Here is a 20,322-nt window from a genome sequence, read left to right as displayed (position 1 = left end):
AAAAAATATGAAAATATAAGCAATGAAAAGTAACATAAAAACAGATAAGCACAGGGTTTTAGATACCAGTGAGGTCACTGAGGTCATGTACTGTTATTCAAGTGGGCGGTTTAATGTGCTTTGGCAGAGTTTACGTTTTACATTCACGAACATATTCCTCATTTTGGAGGTTTTAAAGGTCCAGTGTGTAGGATTTAGGGGCATTTATTGACAAAACTAAGATGAAATATTCATAATTATGTTTTTATTAGTTTATAATTATCTGAAAATAAGAATCATTGTATTTCTAGGGAAGATCCTACTGAGTCCACACTGGTTCTAGAGAAGGTCTTTTTTTTTGCTACACACTAGACCTTTAACCCTTTAAAACCTGGGCAAATTGGCTTCATTTTGTTCAAAAACATGGGAAGAAGTCAATTAGCAATTAAGTAAGAATTGACTTAATAACTGGTAGGAAAATAATAAAAAGACATTACCTGAAAATTTGTCCCCCCCCCCAAAAAAAACAAACCAATCCATCACCCCTTATGCAAACTTTTGCTCTGAGAACTACTTCCTTCTTCACTCCCCTCAGTGCATTGGTCACATGATCACAGCCTTCATGATTACATGGGTTATTATGAATTATGGTGCAGCACTTTTCCTAGGTTTATATCCAAACAGCTGCAATCAGTAATTTTAGGTTTTATTTTACCCGCAGAAATGTCTGATATTAAAATAAAGTCCTCTGAACAAAATAGATTTATGTGCAGGTGACACAGCTAATAACAGGCAGTCCTTTTGAATTTCTGGCCTGTAGCTTTACTGTTTTGGGTCAGTTTCAGTGTTCTTATTGTGTTGTTTTCAATCATAGCAGGGAGCTTTTTTTAAGCCAAAAATCTCTAAAAATCCACCGCACACTGCGACAGACACAGTTAGAGACTGGCTGATGAACAAGGTGGAGCATTTAGCAGCTGAAGACACAGGTATTTACTTCAGGAACTGATGGAAACCAAAAGAGAACTAAAAATAGAGCCAATATTGGACTTTCATTTGCCAAGTAGACACAAATATGACACAAACAAATAGGCAACTGTTGTTAACATATTCTCTATATCAATTTAACATCTTGACACCTGAGAAAATGGGCTTGATATCTTTCAAAAACATGTAAGGAGAAATATAAAATAAAAAATGTCCTAAAAATGAGAAGAAATAACTAAAAAGTTACAAAAATGCCTGGAAATGAGCAGAAAAGAAAAAAACAACAACAAAATAAACAAATTATCTGAAAAAAAAAAAGTTAGATAATAGATAAGATAATTTTTTGATACCCTCTCCTCCCTTTATAGCTATTTTTTTAGGTCCTTTCCCTTCAGTTTGCTGAACTTTTAAAGGTTTAAATGTTTCTAAAAGAGTCTGAACACAGCACAAGAAAACTGAGGTCAGTCCAGGTATCAAACGGTGAAAATATAACGTTTTAACGATGTCCTCAAGCGGCCAGCAAAAGTCAGTTATTGCATGTTTAAATGCATAAATAAAAGGTCAAATTAATTTAATGTTGTGTCAGAAAAGTCTTAGAAGGGTGGTGTTTTCAGAATCATGACTTAAAGATTTTTTAAATCCTAGCTACAGCCCTGGATAAATGTATTTAATGATATCACTTTTTAATTTTGTTACTGCGGCAGCCAGATCACGCAAGGATATGTGTTACTTCTGTCTGCCGTCTTTATTTGGTAAAGGCGTCAGAGGCAGAAGACAGAGCTTAATGATACTGCAAACGCTGTTAAAGACCTTCAGGGTTTTTGAAAGATCATCAGATATTTCATCTTTCAGAAAGAAAAAAACTGCTCATTCAGCTCTATTGTAAAAAGGTAATGATATTACACGAGAGGATAAAAACTGGAGCTTACATAAATCCACTTCGGCTTCGCAGATCAACCGTAAGATAGTTTTCACCTTAATCAATCCGTCCAGTGTCTCTCTCTGTCTTACCTCTGATGTCAGGACAAAATAATTCATAAAAGAGCTCCTGGCTGTCGGTGCTGTCAGTAAACAGGCCCAGCGTGCAAACATTTGCTCACAGAAGCATGACCTGCACATCACGGCTCTCCTTTTAAGGCAGCTCGCCTGCTGCTCCTGGTTGAGCCCCCACCACCCACCATCCACCATCCACCTCGGAGCACGTCTCCGACTGAGCCAAGTTTCCCCCGTGATCTTTGACAAAGGAGGCTGGAAACCGTCCTCTGTAGGGGGGTGCCACTCAGACAGCAATGATCTGGATTGTGGGAGGAAAATTACAAACCATTTCACTGTACGCTCTAAAGGGCAACTGCTTTGACGTTATACCAACTTTAAAATCAGACAGTTTCCTTCTCAAGGTTATTTAGAGAGAAATCGATAATGGTGCAGTTTGGGTTGATTTATGGCAGTTGCACCTGGATTTCTTTCAATTTTGATTTTATCTGAGGAACTTAATAGGTCCAGTGTTTGATTTAGGAGGATACACTGGCAGAAATGGATTTTATTCTAAAGAGTTTAGCTTCTTCAGTGTATAATCACCGGAAAATAAGAATTGTTGTGTTTTTATTACCTTACAATAAATCTCTGTATATACATATGGAGCAGGTTCACCATGTTGCACCGCTATCTTTCTACAGTAGCCCAAAACGGACAAACCAAATACTGGCTCCAGATACAGCCATTTGCATTTTAGAATTAAACTGAATTAAATATACTTTTTTATTTTGATAATAACAAAATATGTATATGTAAAAACAAAATTAATAATGATGTTGAATATATACAACAGATTTATTTATCTATCTATTTTTTAATTTAACTGCTTTATTTTGTGTTTTTACACACCTGGTCCATTTGTTTTTGCGATGAAGAGTCCTCTGTGGATACTTTGTCTCTCTGTAAAAACCTCCTGAACATCTGGATCTTAAGATATCAGAAAAAAAAGAGCTCAGATTAGCGCCAGAGCAGCCTGTCTTTGACATGCCAAACAGTGTAGGAGAAACAGATTTTTTTAAAGTAAAACTACTTTATTCAGTGTTCTTACCGGTTTTGATAACGGGTCCTTTTGTTTTGTAGAGGAAGAGATCATTGTGGTTGTTTCAGCTCCCAGTTAAAACCTCCCTAACAAAGAACACTGAAGGAATCCTTACCAGGAGAAATTTCAGCTGGTTGCAATTTGCAGTCCTCACCACTAGATGCCACTAAATCCCTCCGAATCTTACACACTGTCCCTTTAACGCCAACACTTTAAAGTACTGTAGAAAAGTAGCGTCATCATTTCTGAGCTCAGAGCCGCTGCATATCCTCCAAACTGTGTGCATGTTGCTTTCATTTCTCCTCATATTTCTTCTCCGCTCCTGTTTTCAATGAGCTTTCCCGACCACATTTCCTCATATTGAATATAAGGGGTTAACTGACTTCATGTTGTCATAGAAACACTCATGCATTACCAGTCCAGTGCTGAAGACTGACAGGCCAATGTCGAGGAAGTGTTTGGTCATGGATGAGCCCCTCGTTATCCCCCCCGGGCTGGTTTCATTCTCACGGGAGCTTCGCTCTCTCCCGTCTCTCCATGTAGGCTGAGAGGCTAAAATAACACACTGTACTCTGCTGCGCTATAAAAAGACCGCGCTGCAGAGAGAAAGGTGCCCCCACACCTGACGACAGGTACAACATGATCCAGTCTGTAACCTTGTCAAAGCTCTCTGAGTCTGGCAACTGATGTTAGATTATTAATCTTAAAACATTTTGGCAACATGAAAGTCCAGACAGGATTACAGGCGTCATCATACAGGAGCTGCTCTGCTTTTACTTGCTTGTGGCGGTGTTGCTGATCCATTGCTTCATCCCCAAAATGACTCATTTGGGAAATCTTGGAGTGCTTGTGTAGGCAGTGGAGATGGATGTATGCAGGTTTAATGGCGGAAATGAAGGCAAATATAGAAATACTCTATTAAAAGTAAATGTCCTGCATTAAAGCTACAGTTGGTTAGTTTTATAAAAATAGATTTTTGTCATATTTGCTGAAACTATATCCTGTCACTATAAAGGAGTTAAAAATCACGTTACTTTAACATTTATAGCTTTTAATGACATTTGCTGGAATCTACTGTTGGAAAACAACCAGTCAGAGCCGAGGAGCTCTAAAGCAACTTTCGATCATGTCAAACTGCTGAACTGGGCAGCATCAATCAAATGTAAAATAATACTGTTACTGCATTGTCTATTTCTCACCTCCAGTGTTTTCAGAAACAGGCCTGGTTACAAACGTTCTCATTTTACACCTAAACAGTACACTAAAGTGTGTTAAGTGTACAGTGTTTAGCTTTGAGATGTAGAGGAGTACAATTATAAAGTAGCATACATGGATATACTAAAGAAAAATAAATAAAATAAATAAAAAACACATACAGGACCTCAAAGTTGTACTTAAGAACAGCAATTTAATGAAGGTACTTTGTTAAATTCCACCACGTTAACTCCATACACCTCAAACCAAATACACTCCTTGTATAGTATAATATAAGATACAACTTATATTGAGGAAAATTGATGTGCAGCAGTTGCAACACAAAGTGGTAAAGATATTTGCAAATAGTGCAGATACATAAAGTGCAGTCGACCGAGCAGAATCAAAGCTTTCACTCATGTCTGGGTCTCACGCTGTTTCTCCCCTCGCCCTCGTCTTGCAGGCAGAGACAGCGGCCAACAGGATCTGCAAGGTGCTGGCTGTCAACCAAGAGAATGAGCAGCTGATGGAGGACTATGAGAAGCTGGCCAGTGATGTGAGCACTCCCTGATTTTTCCTATAATTGTCCTGCACCTCCTCTGCCCCTCTGTCTCCCTGTTCTCCTTTTAAAGCCGCTCCCTCGCCTCCCTGTCCCCGGGGTGTGTGTGCTCCGCGCAGGTGCAGGGTTACAAACAAACAGAATAGATTAAGATGAAAAGGCAGCCAGGGAAACACTGTTGGTTGGAGGATGAAACATAAAAGAGTATCTGAGTAGTAATCTTCAGTCCTTTAGCCTGTGTTTTTGCGTGTTTTGGCTCATTTATAACAAACCGCACAAGCTTTTTCTTCACATATTTTTCAAAGCATTTCATTTTAGATTGATGAAGGTTATTTTTACTACATCGAAAGCCGTAATTTTTTGAGACTATTTTGATAATTGATTAATTATTCAAATGATTTTTGAAGTAAAAATGCAAAAAAAAGTCAAGAGTTGCAGCTGGATATGCTACAATTACATTTCCCAGATATCTAGGATTGATAAATAATTCTAACTAGTGGAAATTATACAAGCACTAATAGAAATAACATCTGAGAAATCTACAATTTCTTTTATAACTTGTCAGAACAGAATTTTAGATATCAAAAAAGAAATTACTACTCATCAAATGTCATTGCAGATATCTTCAATGACATAAGTACAAATCCAAAATGAATATGGTAGTTTAAAAGTCGACCGGCAGCTTTGTAAATGATATGACGCCCACTTATCAGAAATGGTTTGTTGATGTGGAAATATCGGAAATGAAACTGATATATCTGAAATGAGCAATTATATTTACACTAGTTACAACCCTTTTTAATTATGTGAAAATTCAATTGTAGATATCTTTAATCGTTATTCTAAATATTGAGAATGGAATTACAGGCATCTATAATTAGATTAAAAATATCTGTAAATCAGTTTTTAATATTCAATATGTAAAGTCTACACATCAAAATATATTTGTAACATGTCAAGATCATATACAAATGTCTTAAATTAACATGTAAAGTAACATCTAACAGATTTTGATATTTTTAAAATATTTAGACAAGTGTAAACTTAATGAGCAAGTGAAACAAGTGAAAGGTTGCAATATCATGTTCATTATTATCACAAGTCAGCACTCAGGAGATAGATACCTCACACACACAGAGACAGGCGGCTCTGAAGAGCCGTGCACGCTTCACACACTTGAGACAAAATGATGAAATTAGAAGCAGTTAATCAGTGAGGTTTTGGCTCGTTTGCAGTACGAGTTTCAAGAAAAAAAACAAATACATTCAGGCTTTTACTTGGTCGTGACCTTTCTGAAGATTTTTACCTATAAAATGTGCCGTTCACTACATAACTTGAACATAATCCTTTAGTAACCAAATTTAAGGGATTTTCAATTAAATGTTTGTGTGTTTATTCAAAAAACACTCCTCAAAAGTCTCAAAAATCAAGTATCAGAGAGACTGTTGTGATCTGATAGTTATTTTTTATTCTAAAGAGTTCTGTTTATGATGGAAAATGATCAGCTACATTAAAAATGACATTTTACTAAATGGGATAAAACATGCAAAAACACAAATATTGCCCTTTAAATCAGACATAAAATGCTCTTTGAGTTGCAAGAAATGAACAAAGCATTTAGTTAATCAATTAACTCATCCTCTTTTCTCTTTTTCCCTCATTTCACACATTTACATCCACTACACCTCATTTATTTTTCCTTTCATTTGCACGGTTTTCCCTCATGTCTCCATTTTATTTCCCTTGAATGGTTCTTGTTTCTCCTCCATTCCCTCTCTCTTATTACACACACCTGCACACACATGCTGACACACCTCCACCAGCTGCTGGAGTGGATCCGCCGCACCGTCCCCTGGCTGGAGAACCGCCAACCCGAGAGCACCATGCAGGCCATGCAGCAGAAGCTGGAGGACTTCAGAGATTACCGCCGCCTCCACAAGCCGCCCAAAGTGCAGGAGAAGTGCCAGCTGGAGATCAACTTCAACACCCTGCAGACCAAGCTGCGGCTCAGCAACAGGCCCGCCTTCATGCCCTCTGAGGGGAAGATGGTCTCGGTAGGTCGCAGAAACTCGTCAAAGTACAAACTCACACACGAAGGAAAAGTTTGACATCCAGGCCTCCTCTGTACTGGACTGTGATAGTCTTCAGTGGCCAAAGAGTTACCTCAGCCTCCATGAATCATGTGGCACACGCTGCCAAGGAATATTTGATCCCATTTTTAACCCGCGTCTCAGCTGGTCGTTTGTTTGCTTTGAAATGTCCGTCTAGAGAGCAGCCCAAATATGGCTTTCATTGCCTTTTATAGAAGAACCTCGAGAAAATGTTTCCTCTAAAACCATAATACCAAATAAACCAAAAAAAACCCCCTGAAATCTAATAGTATATTTTTTTTTTGCTCCAGTATTTGAAATAGAAAAATATGTGACGTGAATAACTGGATAATCACAGCTGTTACAAAACTTGCACCATCATTTTTGTGATAACACAAAACATCAATGAAATGTACTATTTGTACATTTTTGTTGTTATTTCCCTCAATTTAAAGCTGCAATAATTAATAATTCTGTAATAACAATAGAACAAATGACTCCGCAGCTCTTGTAGAGATGAACTTGTTGAAAATCTTCTATATATTTTATATTTATTCTGTTAATATTAGACAATATTAACAATTTTACCTTTTTTTTACATAAAGACCTTTATACTGTATCTCCTGGTGAAGAAAGGCATCTGATAGCAGTACAAGAAAAGCGATGTCCCAGGTTTCAAAGACTTTAAGTTTTTTTCGTGAAATAGAAAAATCTTCTGTACGTTGACTGCCAAACAATGGACATTTGACCAAGATGGAGAATAGTTGGTGAACATGGTGGAGCATCTATCAGCTAAAGAGACATTCCCTTCATTCAGGATTTGGTGGAAATCTAAGCCAGGAAAAACAGAGCTAAAAGTGACTGAATATTGAATTTATATTCATCAGATGGACAAACACGACTCAAAGCGAATGCAAGAGTTGCTTTTTAACTGCTGAATGTGTGAATAGTCGACTGTTTGTGAACAAGTTCGCCATATCAATATTCACAGCTTTTTTCCGCTGCTCCCAAGTGGCCAAAAAATCTGTGAAAGCAGGTTTAACTTTAGTTCAATGCAGGTGATGGTGCACATATGACGGTCGTGAAGGTCTACTGTCAGAAAACTACATTTTACACTTGTAAAAAACACCAACAGGAAGCTTGCTTTTTGGTTTTCACTCTTTGCAGTCTAATTTAAACATTGTGTCAGTTTCTTCTTCAAGTTTTCTCTCTTTTACTTCTTGCAGGACATTAACAATGCATGGGGGAATCTAGAGGGAGCAGAGAAGGGCTATGAGGAGTGGCTCCTCAATGAGATTCGCAGGCTGGAAAGACTCGACCACCTGGCCGAGAAATTCCGCCAGAAAGCGACGATCCATGAAGCCTGGACTGAAGGTACAGGGGTGTTTGAGAGGAGAAACTCTGGATTTCTAATTGCAAAGATCCAGCTCCTGTGTTTAAAATGACAAAGGCAAAAAGCCCAAATAATGATCTTATTTTTTTTTAAATCACAAAATTAAATAACGATAATTACAATTATAAAAACAAATTTTTTTTTTTTTTCCATCATAGCTTTACTGCTACATTTTCTGTGTCTCCCCCTGCAGGTAAGGAGGAGATGCTGCAGGAGCGCGACTACGAGAGGGCCTCTCTGTCAGAGATCAAGGCCCTGCTGAAGAAACACGAGGCCTTTGAGAGCGACCTGGTTGCACATCAGGACCGTGTGGAGCAGATCGCTGCCATCGCAGCAGAGTTAAAGTAAGACATGATAAACAGGAGCAAAAAGACTGCAATTCTACCTTCTGTTGATCAATGTACAGTAGGATTAAAGGGACAGTTCACCTTAAAATAAAATATACATGTATTTTCTCTTACCTGTAGTGCTATCTATCAGTCTAGATTGTTTTGGTGGATTTGGGAAGAACTGTCTCTTTAAATAGAAGAGAATAAGTTGAGGAGTGTACTTTAAGTACGTTTGATCTTTTATGGTTGTATTGATCATCTCTATCTCACTTTGTGTTGCTGCTTGTGACTGTTTTTCTACTGATTTATTTTTTTCTGAATTTCTACCATAAACATCAAAAGTCCCTGAGTTGTAGTTCACTTAATCTGCAGTTCTAAATGATTAAAAACTAAAAAAAAAAGCAACACAAACATAACGAGTGACACAAAGTACCCCGGCAGGGGCTTACAGAGAAGTTTCAGTCCATTAAAAAAAGATAAAAACAAACACAGCAGGATCACAGAGGCATTAAAGTGCATCCAAGGAAGACATAATGATAAAAAACAAATGTAAATGGAAACTGCAGTGATGCAGATAATTATAATGAATCTCTGGTTCCCCCTGTCTGTTTGTGCTCCAGTGAGCTGGGCTACTACGACTCCCCGAGTGTAAATGCTCGCGACCAGCGGATCTGTGACCAGTGGGACACCCTGGGAGCTCTGACCCAGAAACGCAGCGAGGCTTTGCAGGTGAGTTTTGAAAGAGACTCCGGGGTAACCCGAGGAGAATTCAAAATAAATGAGTTACTGAGGAGTTTCTAACTTCTAAAATCACTTTGTTATCCCTGTTTTTAAGTTTTTCCTTCTCTGGCTGGTGAGAGCAGAAATAATTACACATTTAAAGATGAAAGTGTTCTCCCTCCCAGTGAGACGCTGTGAAGACATTTGATTTTCAGGACTCCCACTGGCCTTGAAACTCCTTTTAAGTTTGATTTGAGATTTTTTTTATTTGTGAAGATACAGTACGACCCCCCAGATCTGTCTGTATGCCCCAGCTCTCTGTAACATCATGAATAACATGAAGCTTCTGTGAATCTTTGAGATTCACCCAGTATGACTTTAAAGGTCCTTTTAAAAACCTTGTGAATCTGTGTGATAACCTTGTTTTTTTTAATGCTCCACAGAGAACTGAGAAGCTGCTTGAAACCATCGACCAGCTGTACCTTGAGTTTGCCAAAAGAGCGGCTCCGTTCAACAACTGGATGGAGGGCGCCATGGAGGACCTGCAGGACACCTTTATCGTCCACACCATCGAAGAAATCCAGGTGAGCACACAGATGACTCACAGCAAAGAATAGAGGAGGCTTTATGTACAGTAGAATCAATAAAAGTATTGACATTCAGCATGTAAACGGTGGTGTGTTTGTGTGTTGTGTCTCAGGGATTAAGCACAGCCCACGAGCAGTTCAAAGCCACACTGCCAGAGGCCGACAAAGAGCGCCTGGCCATCCTGGGCATCGAAAATGAGATTGCCAAGATTGTGCAGACTTATCATGTGAATATGGCCGGCACCAACCCCTACACCACCATCAACTCGCAGGAGATTAACGCCAAATGGGACAAGGTAATAAAAATCAATCAAAAGCATTGCAATACACACTTCAAGAGGATTTTTAATCTTTATTTATCCAAAGATGAACCCAGTAGTTTCATGTTTGCACGGTACAGCTACAGTACATTTGCTGACCACTCATCTAACAATAAGGTACAAGTTAGATTTATTTAAACAAAGTTTAAAAAATAGCTTGATCTTGGATGTTAGGGGTTAACCATGTCTCTGTGAAGATATGCGCAGAGCAGTCTCTGATTTCCCGTGGCTGAGTGAGCCTCAAAAGCATCTCATCCACTTTATTCTCCTGAGCTTGGACATTAGCCAGAGGAAGGCTCTGTAGAGGAACAGCTCACGGTCCAAGTCGGGTCAGCCTTGCTCTGATGCGGGCTCTCCTCCCTCCCTTTGTGGGGCGCTTTCGGTTTCGTTTCTCCCCTCTGGTCCGACTGGCCGCTTGGTGTATGCCGTTGGCGGGGATCCTCTTGCAGTTTGCTGCACCAGTCCAAACCCCACACAACTTTTCCTGATGTTGATTAGTGCTTCTCTGTCGCAGAAAAGTCGTGCTTCGGCAGAAGGGGCCATGGTGTCGAAAAAGCAGAAAAATATAGCAAAAAACTATCAAGATAAGTCTCAGCAAGAGAGGCCTAAAGGTCTAAAGTGCATTTAACTATTACTATACTCTCTGTAAGATGTTGCAACCTTTATGTTTGATGGAAAATTTCAAATTTTAAAACTTTTGCTTTTGATATTTCTGGCTCAGCAATCATATATTTTCAAGTCCTGCACAGGTCTGACTTTAAAGACCCGCTTTTAATTCGGAACGGTGAAGTGCAATACTACAGCTGCCCCTCCACCAGCATATGACCAATTAGTTCTGCAGCCCGACCAGACTCACTGATACAAGATCTACTGCCCGACCCAAAACAGCAGGTTCTATAACAATGCACTCAAATCATTTGGTTAAGCAACACATTTAAAGTTTTTGCTTTTCAATTTTGGACATTTCATACATGTAAAACAATAAGAAATTGATTTTAAAATTAGGATAATTCAGGAAATACAATTTAAATGTATATTTTTTGCTTATTCTCATAATATTAAGCAGCACATCTCCAGATTTCGCAGATTTAGCAGATTTCATACACAGGGCAATTCAAAGTGCTTTACAGAGTTACACAGTTAATGTGCCCGTTACGCAACTGATTCCAGCAGCAATTATACTGCAGCTGTTGCAGAGCTGACACTAAAAAGTAGTAATTAAAGCATTAAAACATTGAAATAATTCATAAATATTATTTTGTTTAAATATATTTATCATCCAACACCCATAATCTAAATGGCATGTTGTTTGTGTGTTCGACAACCAAACATGGAAATAAATTTAAGATAAAATACCACCTGCAAATCAGCTTTTTTTACCTGATGCAGGACTCTCTGTACACTCTGGTCAGTGTGGACTCTTATTATATTTAAATGAGCCTGGCTGCTTATATAAAATGTGTTACTGCCAGTCCACACTTTGCTTTATTATCAACTCAAGAGGTCTGTTTTTATATTCAAAACAGGAGCACGATCCTCTTTTACAGTAGGGTGAAAAAGTTAGCAGATCATTTCAGTTTATACGTCATCATTATGTTAAAGGGGGAATCAAATTAATGTGTATTAACACCTTTGGGTTTTCCGTGACTCTCCTTCCTGCTGCAGGTCAGACAGCTGGTGCCTCAGCGCGACCAGGCTCTGATTGAGGAACACGCCCGGCAGCAGAACAACGAGCGTCTGCGCCGACAGTTTGCCAACCAGGCCAATGTCATCGGGCCCTGGATCCAGAACAAGATGGAGGTCAGTGTGAGAACGAGGGCGGCGTGATGACAAGTGCGCCGCTTCACTCTGTCACTACAGCTTGTGTGTCGTTTAGTCTGTGTGAGAAGTTACGCTGCAGTTTTGTGTTAAGTTTAGTCTCAAACCGTCCTCCTTTTGAACCCAATTATGTTCCAAACACACACATGCAAAAAAACAACAACATGATGGATTTCTTCACTAATTGTACTGTGATACACAGAGTAAAAGCTGTAAATCTTTTATTTGATTTTTTGACATGTATAAGTTATTTAACATCTGATGTTTACTTAAAAGCTGTTTAAACACAAATAATGTATTTTAACTATATGAATGATAGACACTGATGTGCCTTATGCTCCCTCCTTTCCTTACGGTCAGCAATGCTTGTTTAAAAAAAAGGGGTCACGGCTCTTCTGCAGTGCACTTAAGATGATGTGGAACATTGCGATTGGCTTAAAGGGATCCAACAAATAAGTCTGTGCATTTTGGGTGGAGTTGATTTACAGATCTAGACATCCTAGAGAAGTTATGTCCATTGGAATGAACAGGGTATCTGAAGGTGTTGAAACAAGAATTTTCTGACTCAGATTTTGGTTTCTGAAATTCTTTTAAAACACATGAAAACAGGTTGATCATAGTCAGTGTGGCCTCAGATTTGCGTTACCTGCAGTGATATGTAGCATATATACATTTGGATAAGAATGTTTTTGTATGACAGGGTAGTGTGACGTAAAGAAATAACTGCCAGGCAGAGGTTTTAATATATTCTTGTCATGAACTCCACTTTGCAATGACTCAGTCTTATTAAATACCCTGTGTGTGTTCCTGCAGGAAATCGGCCGCATCTCAATCGAGATGCACGGCACCCTGGAGGACCAGCTGACGCACCTACGCCAGTACGAGAAGAGCATCGTCAACTACAAGCCAAAGATCGACCAGCTGGAGGGCGACCACCAGCTCATTCAGGAAGCGCTCATCTTCGACAACAAGCACACCAACTACACCATGGAGGTAAAACCTGGAGCCCAGCTGTACATCACCAAACATGACATCTGACAGTTTGACATTTGACTATCTGGCAGAGATAAAATTCTATTTTAAGTGTTTATGCTGTTGATTGTTGTGGTTTTCCACAAAAAACAAGGCAAAGGATGTTCAGACAGCCACAGGAAAAGTCTTTAACAGTTTACGCTTTCCTCACGCTGCAGTTTATGTCCAGTCTTTAGTGTAAATTATTAACTTTGAATCATCAGCCAAGTGCTGCAAAACTACAAACCCCCTGTCGGTCTGTCTACCTGCCAAGAATTATTTTTATAGACCAGAAGAATTCATATTAATTTTGTTATTAAAATTCTGCACATCAAGTGACCCATTTGCAAAAGCTGTTATGTAGGTGTTTGTGTGCGTCAAGAATCAGCTTCTGTGCAAAGCGTTCTCTAAAGAGGTGAGAGCAGATTTAAAATGCCAGGTTAGTTAATTTATTTATGCAAATAATATATTTTGTCTGCTTCTCTATTTTTCCTTAAGTGCTCCTCTTCTGTTATGGTTTAACCAGTGCGAAGCTGCTGAAATACTCAAACAGTGGAGAAAACATAGTGATTTCCAACTATTTTCTTATCCAGTGTACCCCAACTAAAGTTCCCCCTCATCAAACTGTACCCCTTTGATAAATAAGCACTGGACTGTTTAAATCTGAAACTCTAAATGACATTATATATATTTTGGCTTTGACTTCTAAGTAGTCAAAAAGCATCTGTAATTGCTATTACCTAAACTTGATTAAATGTTCAAATGGCTCTCTATAATGTTTTAACCTTGCATTCAATACTTTATGCTGTCCTTTTGACTTTTGTGCTAGTGTGCTAACTAGTTTAAATGCACACTCAATCCCAAAACATGTTTGTAAAGCATTAAATCAGTCTGTTTGTATGTTTATTTTCTCCCTAATCACAATGTGAAAAGACATCATATAATTTTTTTATATCAGTTCGTATTTTTTTTGTTTTTTCTAAATGATCTGAGCTGCTGAGCTCAATGTTTCCCGGTAAACCCTGGTTACTGCATAATTATCTCTAAGAGAACAGGTAACCATGGTTGGGAATAACTGATTTATACTCATGTATTCATGCTGAATAACAGGCTAGTGTAAGGAGTCAGTCATCATTGTCCTTTGAAATATTTTTCTCATTGTCAAAGTGCACAATCAGAGGCCAACATGAAAACATCCAAAGCATTTACGTTAAAAATTTGCTGCTATTAAATGTCAGATTTTTGCATTTTCCTGATGCAGTGAAATCATCTGATCCTCCCTGCAAGTCAAACATTTTTTTTTTAATCTCCAAACACAGTTTAACCCACAGCAAAAGCCGAGCTAAAACCAAAACCTCTGAGACTCCTTCCTCCGCCTTCCTTAAACTTCCTCTGATCTGTGATTCTCTCTCCTCGGCAGCACATCCGCGTGGGCTGGGAGCAGTTACTCACCACCATCGCCCGCACCATCAACGAAATCGAGAACCAGATCTTGACGCGAGACGCCAAGGGCATCAGCCAGGAGCAGCTGAACGAGTACCGGGCTTCCTTCAACCACTTCGACAGGGTCAGTACTCGCACTGAGTCACGGTGCAGACACAAAGAGAGGTGCTGCAGGCGGCACGCTGCTCATCTTCAGTCAGCTGCAAACATACAACACAAACATGCTGTAAAGTCAGAATAGAAACAAAAAGGTTTTGTGTTGTTTAAGGAGTCATTCAACATTTGGGAAATATATTTATGAGATTTCTTTCTCCTAATACAGCTATATCAAAGTTGTAAATACAAAAATTCGGGATCATTCGGGGGTTTTGTGCCAAAGTATTTCCTTGTTGGGAGTCGTGACTTCTTGACTCTGTTTGTTGATTAGTGAGATGCGTGAGCGTAAATGCTAAGCTAAGCATCTGCTAACTCCAGGGCTGAACCCAAATCATTATTATTGAAGTTAAATCAGATTGGGCAGTTCTATTTCTACAGTTCATTTTGTTTTCCATACAGAGTTTTATAGTTTGAACAGGCTGAGTGGGACGTTCAGTGTGATAGTGACATTCATATAATACAGTGTACAAGCTAAAGCAGCTAACGACGGGTCGCAAATGCGCAACATTTTTTGCAGAAACTAGATATCAAACAAATGTCAGAGACTGTATCTTATTAACTGGCTGTGAACTGTAAGCTGATCACATCTTCACCCTACAGTGCAGTGTCTCTCTCCCTCCGTGCTGCTGCCTGCATGTCTGCAGGTGCTTGTACCAAAGAGTAGCGTGAGAGTCAAGAGCACTCACTCCGCAGCGAAATCTGGAGACGTTTTGGTCACTGCAGAGCACACTGACTCGCAAAATACCCCAACAAAAATACGACTGCTCGACTTGAAGCAATTGCGGTCGATAATTTGAATCTCCAAATTTCAAGGAGCAGCCCTGGCCAGCTCTGTGAATAAGTGTATTTCTAAGAAGTTCTGGTGTAAGATAGATCTCATAACTTCTGGCACATGGAGTCACAAGTTTGTCTTTTATATATTTAGACTTCATCAAGAAAGCAGAGAAGTTCAGGTGAGAATATGTAATTTCTGGATTTGTCGTGTCATGCTGCCCATGGTGTGGCTAACGGCGCTCTTTTAATGATGCTTTAACCAGAAAACATCGAGTGTGCAGAGTGTAGAGTTTGTGTGTGAAATGCATCAGGCTGTTTATTGACCTTAGCGCTTGGTTGAAAAGGGACTTACAGTTCAGTGACACAACATTCATCTTTAACAGCTCGAGGGCTCTCAGGCATGTGGTGAAAAATGACAGAATCAGCGGCATGCACCGGCTAAAGTCTTTTATTGTGAAAATCTACGGATGTCTGCTTAAGTTAGAAATGAAACAGAGCAGGTAGAATTGAGAATCTCTCCGTTGAAGGCTGTTTCTTACTCGCTCCCTCCTGCCTCCAGACCTCAGTGTTTACACTGGGGCTCACCGTGTCAGGAACAACACCAATTATGGATGAGTTTTTATTTAGCTCCTTCTCCTCCTCCTCCTCCTCCTCCTCCTCCAGCTCTCCTGCTGACTCCACCATTACCTCATACATTTTTCCAGAGCTGCCGTATTGTTAATCAATAACTGAGGTTGACGATCGGAGCCCACAGGAAGCTGAATGTGGACCTGAACTTGTGCTATTGTTTCATATTTCATTAGGATTAAGTCTTCTCCTTCAAGGCTCTCAGGCTGACATTTGTTCGGAGGTGCGAGGAGAAGGTGAATCGAGCTTCAGCACCAGATTAATCTGACCCATTAGAAAGAAAATCACTTTGACTTTAGTTTGATGGCGAAAAAGTTAGCCTGTGTTAGTGAAATATTCAATCGTCAAGATCCTGAAAAGTGATTTATTAACCAAATATGTCAAACATTTGCAGTTTTTTTGTTTGTTTTTATTGGCAGCCGAAGATTTACAAAAAAGACAGTTACAAAAACTTGACTTCAAGCCTGTTTTGCCGATAATAAATCACAAAATCAAGTGCTTAACGGTAATAAATGAAAGCACAAGCCAAAAGACTAGTTAGCAGGTAAACCAGAGAAAGCACACAAGGATACATTTTAAAAAGTATATTAGTAAAACAGACAAATAAACAAATAAATAAGAAGAAGAAGAAGGGGGGGGGGGGGGGGGATCATGGCTCACGTCCATTTCCATTTATTATCAAGACAGCCGTCTCTATGCTGTGAAGAATATTTTAAATCAAAATCAAATTCCCTCTTTGATCAATTCATTTCCTGATTATAGCTACTCAGATGGCATGATTTGCTGTTTTTTACAAATTGAATATTGTTGTGATAAAATGGGGGAATGAATGTGATTGCAAATGTGTGAGGTGTTTATTTTCTTTGGTGCTGTACAAAAAGGTAAAGAGACACTTTTGCTTCCAAGAGGAGCATATATATTGTGTTGTTAAGTACGTGTGCCATCGACGATACGAATAACCTCACCACGGGCCGCGTACTGTAGTCTGCCTGCCACACTGCACATTAACGCCTCTGAATGCCCCTCGCCCAGCATGGCAGCACTGCTGCCACCGTGTGTTCACCTGCCAGATCCTAATGAATATGCACTGTGTTCTCTGTTCTCTGTCTCCTGCATGGCCCCCTCCCTTCACCCCCGATCACCTCCTTTTACCCCCCTGTGCATGGTGCACTCTCCCTCCACCCTCCTCCTCCTCTCCCCCCCTCCAACACCACCTCACCTTCCTCCTCCCCTGTTCACCCCTTCACCGTCACTGACACCGCTGTATGTGTTGCTGCATGGCCTGTGGCCCCCCGACGCCTCGCCTGGCACTGGCCCCCCACACCCCAGGACCACTCGGGCACTCTGGGCGCAGAGGAGTTCAAGGCCTGCCTGATCAGCCTGGGCTTCGATATCGCCAACGATGCACAGGTACTTAATCGTAGCCGCACCCTAACTGTGAGAGGTTTAACTGGTTTCTTTTTTTTTCCTTTTGTATTTTTCCCTCCTGTTTCCTTCTTTCCTTCCCTCTTTTATTCTCCCTCTGTTCCCACCTTCCCTACTGTTGAAATTTCCTTTGTGATTTTCAACACCTTGCAACGTCCACATGGTGGATTGTCGCGGCTTTTCCTCCTAAATTCTGCTCTTTGTTCATCCTTTACTCCTCCAATGATTTCCCTCCGCTGTCCCTGCCGCTCTTTCTGCTCCTCCTGGTTCGTTGACCTTGTAGAAGAGATCAGGAATCATGGATGCTGAAGACTTCAAAACCTGCCTTATCTCCATTGGTTACAACCTGGTAAAGCCACGAGCACTCTTCAAGTATCAAAGTTTTGTTTGTGTGTGATTAACAAGACCAGACGGAAATGGTAATGCATAGCTGTAACCCTTATTTTATATATTTTTACCATATTTTAGATTTTAAAATGTTTATTTTCCTTACAGTTCCATTTAAGGAATATATAAGAACTTATTTATCACCCAACAGTGCTTCGAATTAATTTAAAACTCGCTATTATATTATTTTCCTTTACTAAAAAATTAACAAGAGAAGTTATCCGAAGTTATATCTCTGTATGCAGTATATCTATCCTTTGCTGTGTGTTTTTCCTGTGTTGCCATGGGAACAGAGCCTCACTCCTCCTCTCTGTTGCCCTCAGGGTGAGAGCGAGTTCGCCCGCATCATGAGCATAGTGGATCCCAACCGGATGGGCCTCGTCACCTTCCAGGCCTTCATCGACTTCATGTCCCGCGAGACGGCCGACACAGACACTGCCGACCAAGTCATGGCCTCCTTCAAAGTCCTGGCAGGAGATAAGGTACAGCGTTACGTCGTCGAAGAGGAACAGTGTGAAATGCCTAGATTAAACTCCATTTGGCCAAAAGAATAATATCTAATACAATTTTAGGGGAAGCAGAAAAAAAGTAAGCACAATATGAAAAAGTAAAAAACATAATACAGAAAGACTTTAAACAACTACGCAGCACATTTAAAGCCACTATTATCAATACGTTATATTAGCAATAGATTGCATGACTACTTAAATGAGAAAATAACACAGAACTTTTGTGTGGTGTTGTTTTGGCTGTTTCAGTGAAAAAAAACAAAACTGTGATGAACCCAGTGTACACTATATGTCTAACACCAGAGGGCAGACAGACAAAGTTACCAACTATTCGGTTGAGCGTTTAGCAGCTGAAGAGACAGATAATTCCCTTTAGGAGTTCTTGGAGTCCAAAACAGAGATAAAAAGAGAGTGAATATTGGACTTACATTCAGCAGGTGAAAAAAATCACATCTGCTGGATGTGTAATCGGCAACTTGTCGGTGACAAGTTTGCCATATTAACATAAGATGTTTTTAAAGGTCCAGCATGTAGGATTGAGGGTGATATTTTGTCAGAAAAGCGAAACAGAAAATACATGCTATTTCCACTCGATGCACTGTCACAATCAGTGTTGCTGCAAATCAATAACATATCCCAGGCTATGATCAGTTAAAAATAAATCTACTTTGCATGTAGTATGTTGAAAATAATTCTTTTTTTTTTCATCTAAAAACAAAGTGGCATCTTGACATAATCTGGCATTTAAAGTTTTAAAATTTTGAAAATTTATGAATGTTTGATATGATTAAGATTGATGTTGGTTTAAAAATGTACTCAATGAAAGTAAAAAAATAGTATTAATATATAATATTTTTTAAAGTTGATTTTGAAAAGAGCTTTTTGTTCGCAGAGCGAAATGTGTGTGTGTAATATTAAAGCGTGCCCTGAGGGTTAAACTGTATCAGTAGCTTAAAGCTGCTTCTTTTCACAGTAAAAAATGTAATTTTATTTTTCTCCTCTTTGACAGAACTACATTTTAGCCGACGAGCTGCGCCGGGAGCTTCCTCCAGACCAGGCCGAGTATTGCATAGCCCGCATGGCCCCCTACACCGGCCCCGACGGCGTGCCCGGAGCCCTCGACTACATGTCCTTCTCTACGGCCCTGTACGGAGAGAGCGACCTGTGAACACTCTGTCAGTCGTCCTGACTCGGGACCACCAGCCTACCTGCTCTGATCACCGCCACGTCCTCCGACTGCCCCGCCACCAAACTCCTGTCCTACTACGCTCATTTTTTGTACGTCTCTGGCCTTATCTTTTTGTCATTATCCTCTGTCTCCTCCTCCTCCTCCTCCTCCTCCTCCTCCTCCTTGTCCCACCTCTCCAGCCTCCTCACCGCTCCCTCACACTCTGTCTCCTCGTTGTATTTGCTTCCCACGCAATGCAGCAGCTCCCCAGGTTTACAAAAGAGGGAGAGAGAAAATGTTTGTTTCTGTTTTTATTTTCTTGTTGTCATTGTTTTTCTTCATAAAATGAATAAAGTTAACATATTTTATTATACTGAACAAAAAAAGGTATTTTTCTTCACCTGATTGAAAATAAGAGACGAAAATTGTAATAAAGAAAAATTGCTATACTTTCTCCTCTTATTCTCTGTTTGCTGCAGGGTTCACTTGTGGTTTTAATGGATTTATTGTGACAGTTTGTGCATTTAGCCGACTCTCTGAAAAGTGAATGCCTATACCCAGTGCCGTGCACACACATTTTGTGGGGCAGGTGCTCAAGGAAAAAGAAAAGAGCAGAAGACCATAATTTTTTTGCATGCTTGCTTGTGTAGACTGCATGGTCAGGGAGACGTGGATGCTGCATACAAAATGCGTTTTTCAAAATCAAGCAAATATTATACATTAATATTATTTTCTACTTTATTTCTACTTAAGTCCTCATCATAAATATACAATG

At 39.7% G+C, this 20,322-nt stretch overlaps 1 protein-coding gene across 2 annotated transcripts in view; it reads left to right on the top strand.

Moving 5' to 3' along the window:
• Nucleotides 1–20,001, top strand: part of actn1 (actinin, alpha 1) — a 74,144-nt gene extending 54,143 nt beyond the window's left edge. Inside the window, exons 9-21 of one of the 2 annotated variants that reach the window (XM_042500100.1) lie at nt 4,695–4,787; nt 6,614–6,844; nt 8,107–8,254; nt 8,467–8,617; nt 9,223–9,331; nt 9,766–9,906; nt 10,023–10,205; nt 11,895–12,029; nt 12,861–13,040; nt 14,479–14,625; nt 17,767–17,832; nt 18,194–18,352; nt 19,389–20,001. In XM_042500100.1, the coding sequence (XP_042356034.1) occupies nt 4,695–4,787; nt 6,614–6,844; nt 8,107–8,254; nt 8,467–8,617; nt 9,223–9,331; nt 9,766–9,906; nt 10,023–10,205; nt 11,895–12,029; nt 12,861–13,040; nt 14,479–14,625; nt 17,767–17,832; nt 18,194–18,352; nt 19,389–19,547 (1,902 nt within the window). In that variant the 3' untranslated portion in view covers nt 19,548–20,001. Of the gene's footprint in view, nt 1–4,694; nt 4,788–6,613; nt 6,845–8,106; nt 8,255–8,466; nt 8,618–9,222; nt 9,332–9,765; nt 9,907–10,022; nt 10,206–11,894; nt 12,030–12,860; nt 13,041–14,478; nt 14,626–17,387; nt 17,469–17,766; nt 17,833–18,193; nt 18,353–19,388 lie in introns of both variants that reach the window. The other variant, XM_042500098.1, reaches the window with a different exon arrangement.
• The last annotated feature ends 321 nt before the right edge of the window (nt 20,002–20,322 follow it).

This window comes from Plectropomus leopardus, chromosome 14, assembly GCF_008729295.1.
Source record: "Plectropomus leopardus isolate mb chromosome 14, YSFRI_Pleo_2.0, whole genome shotgun sequence".
NCBI classification, from domain to species: Eukaryota; Metazoa; Chordata; class Actinopteri; order Perciformes; family Serranidae; genus Plectropomus; species Plectropomus leopardus.
This window is presented reverse-complemented; position numbering and strand designations above follow the sequence as displayed.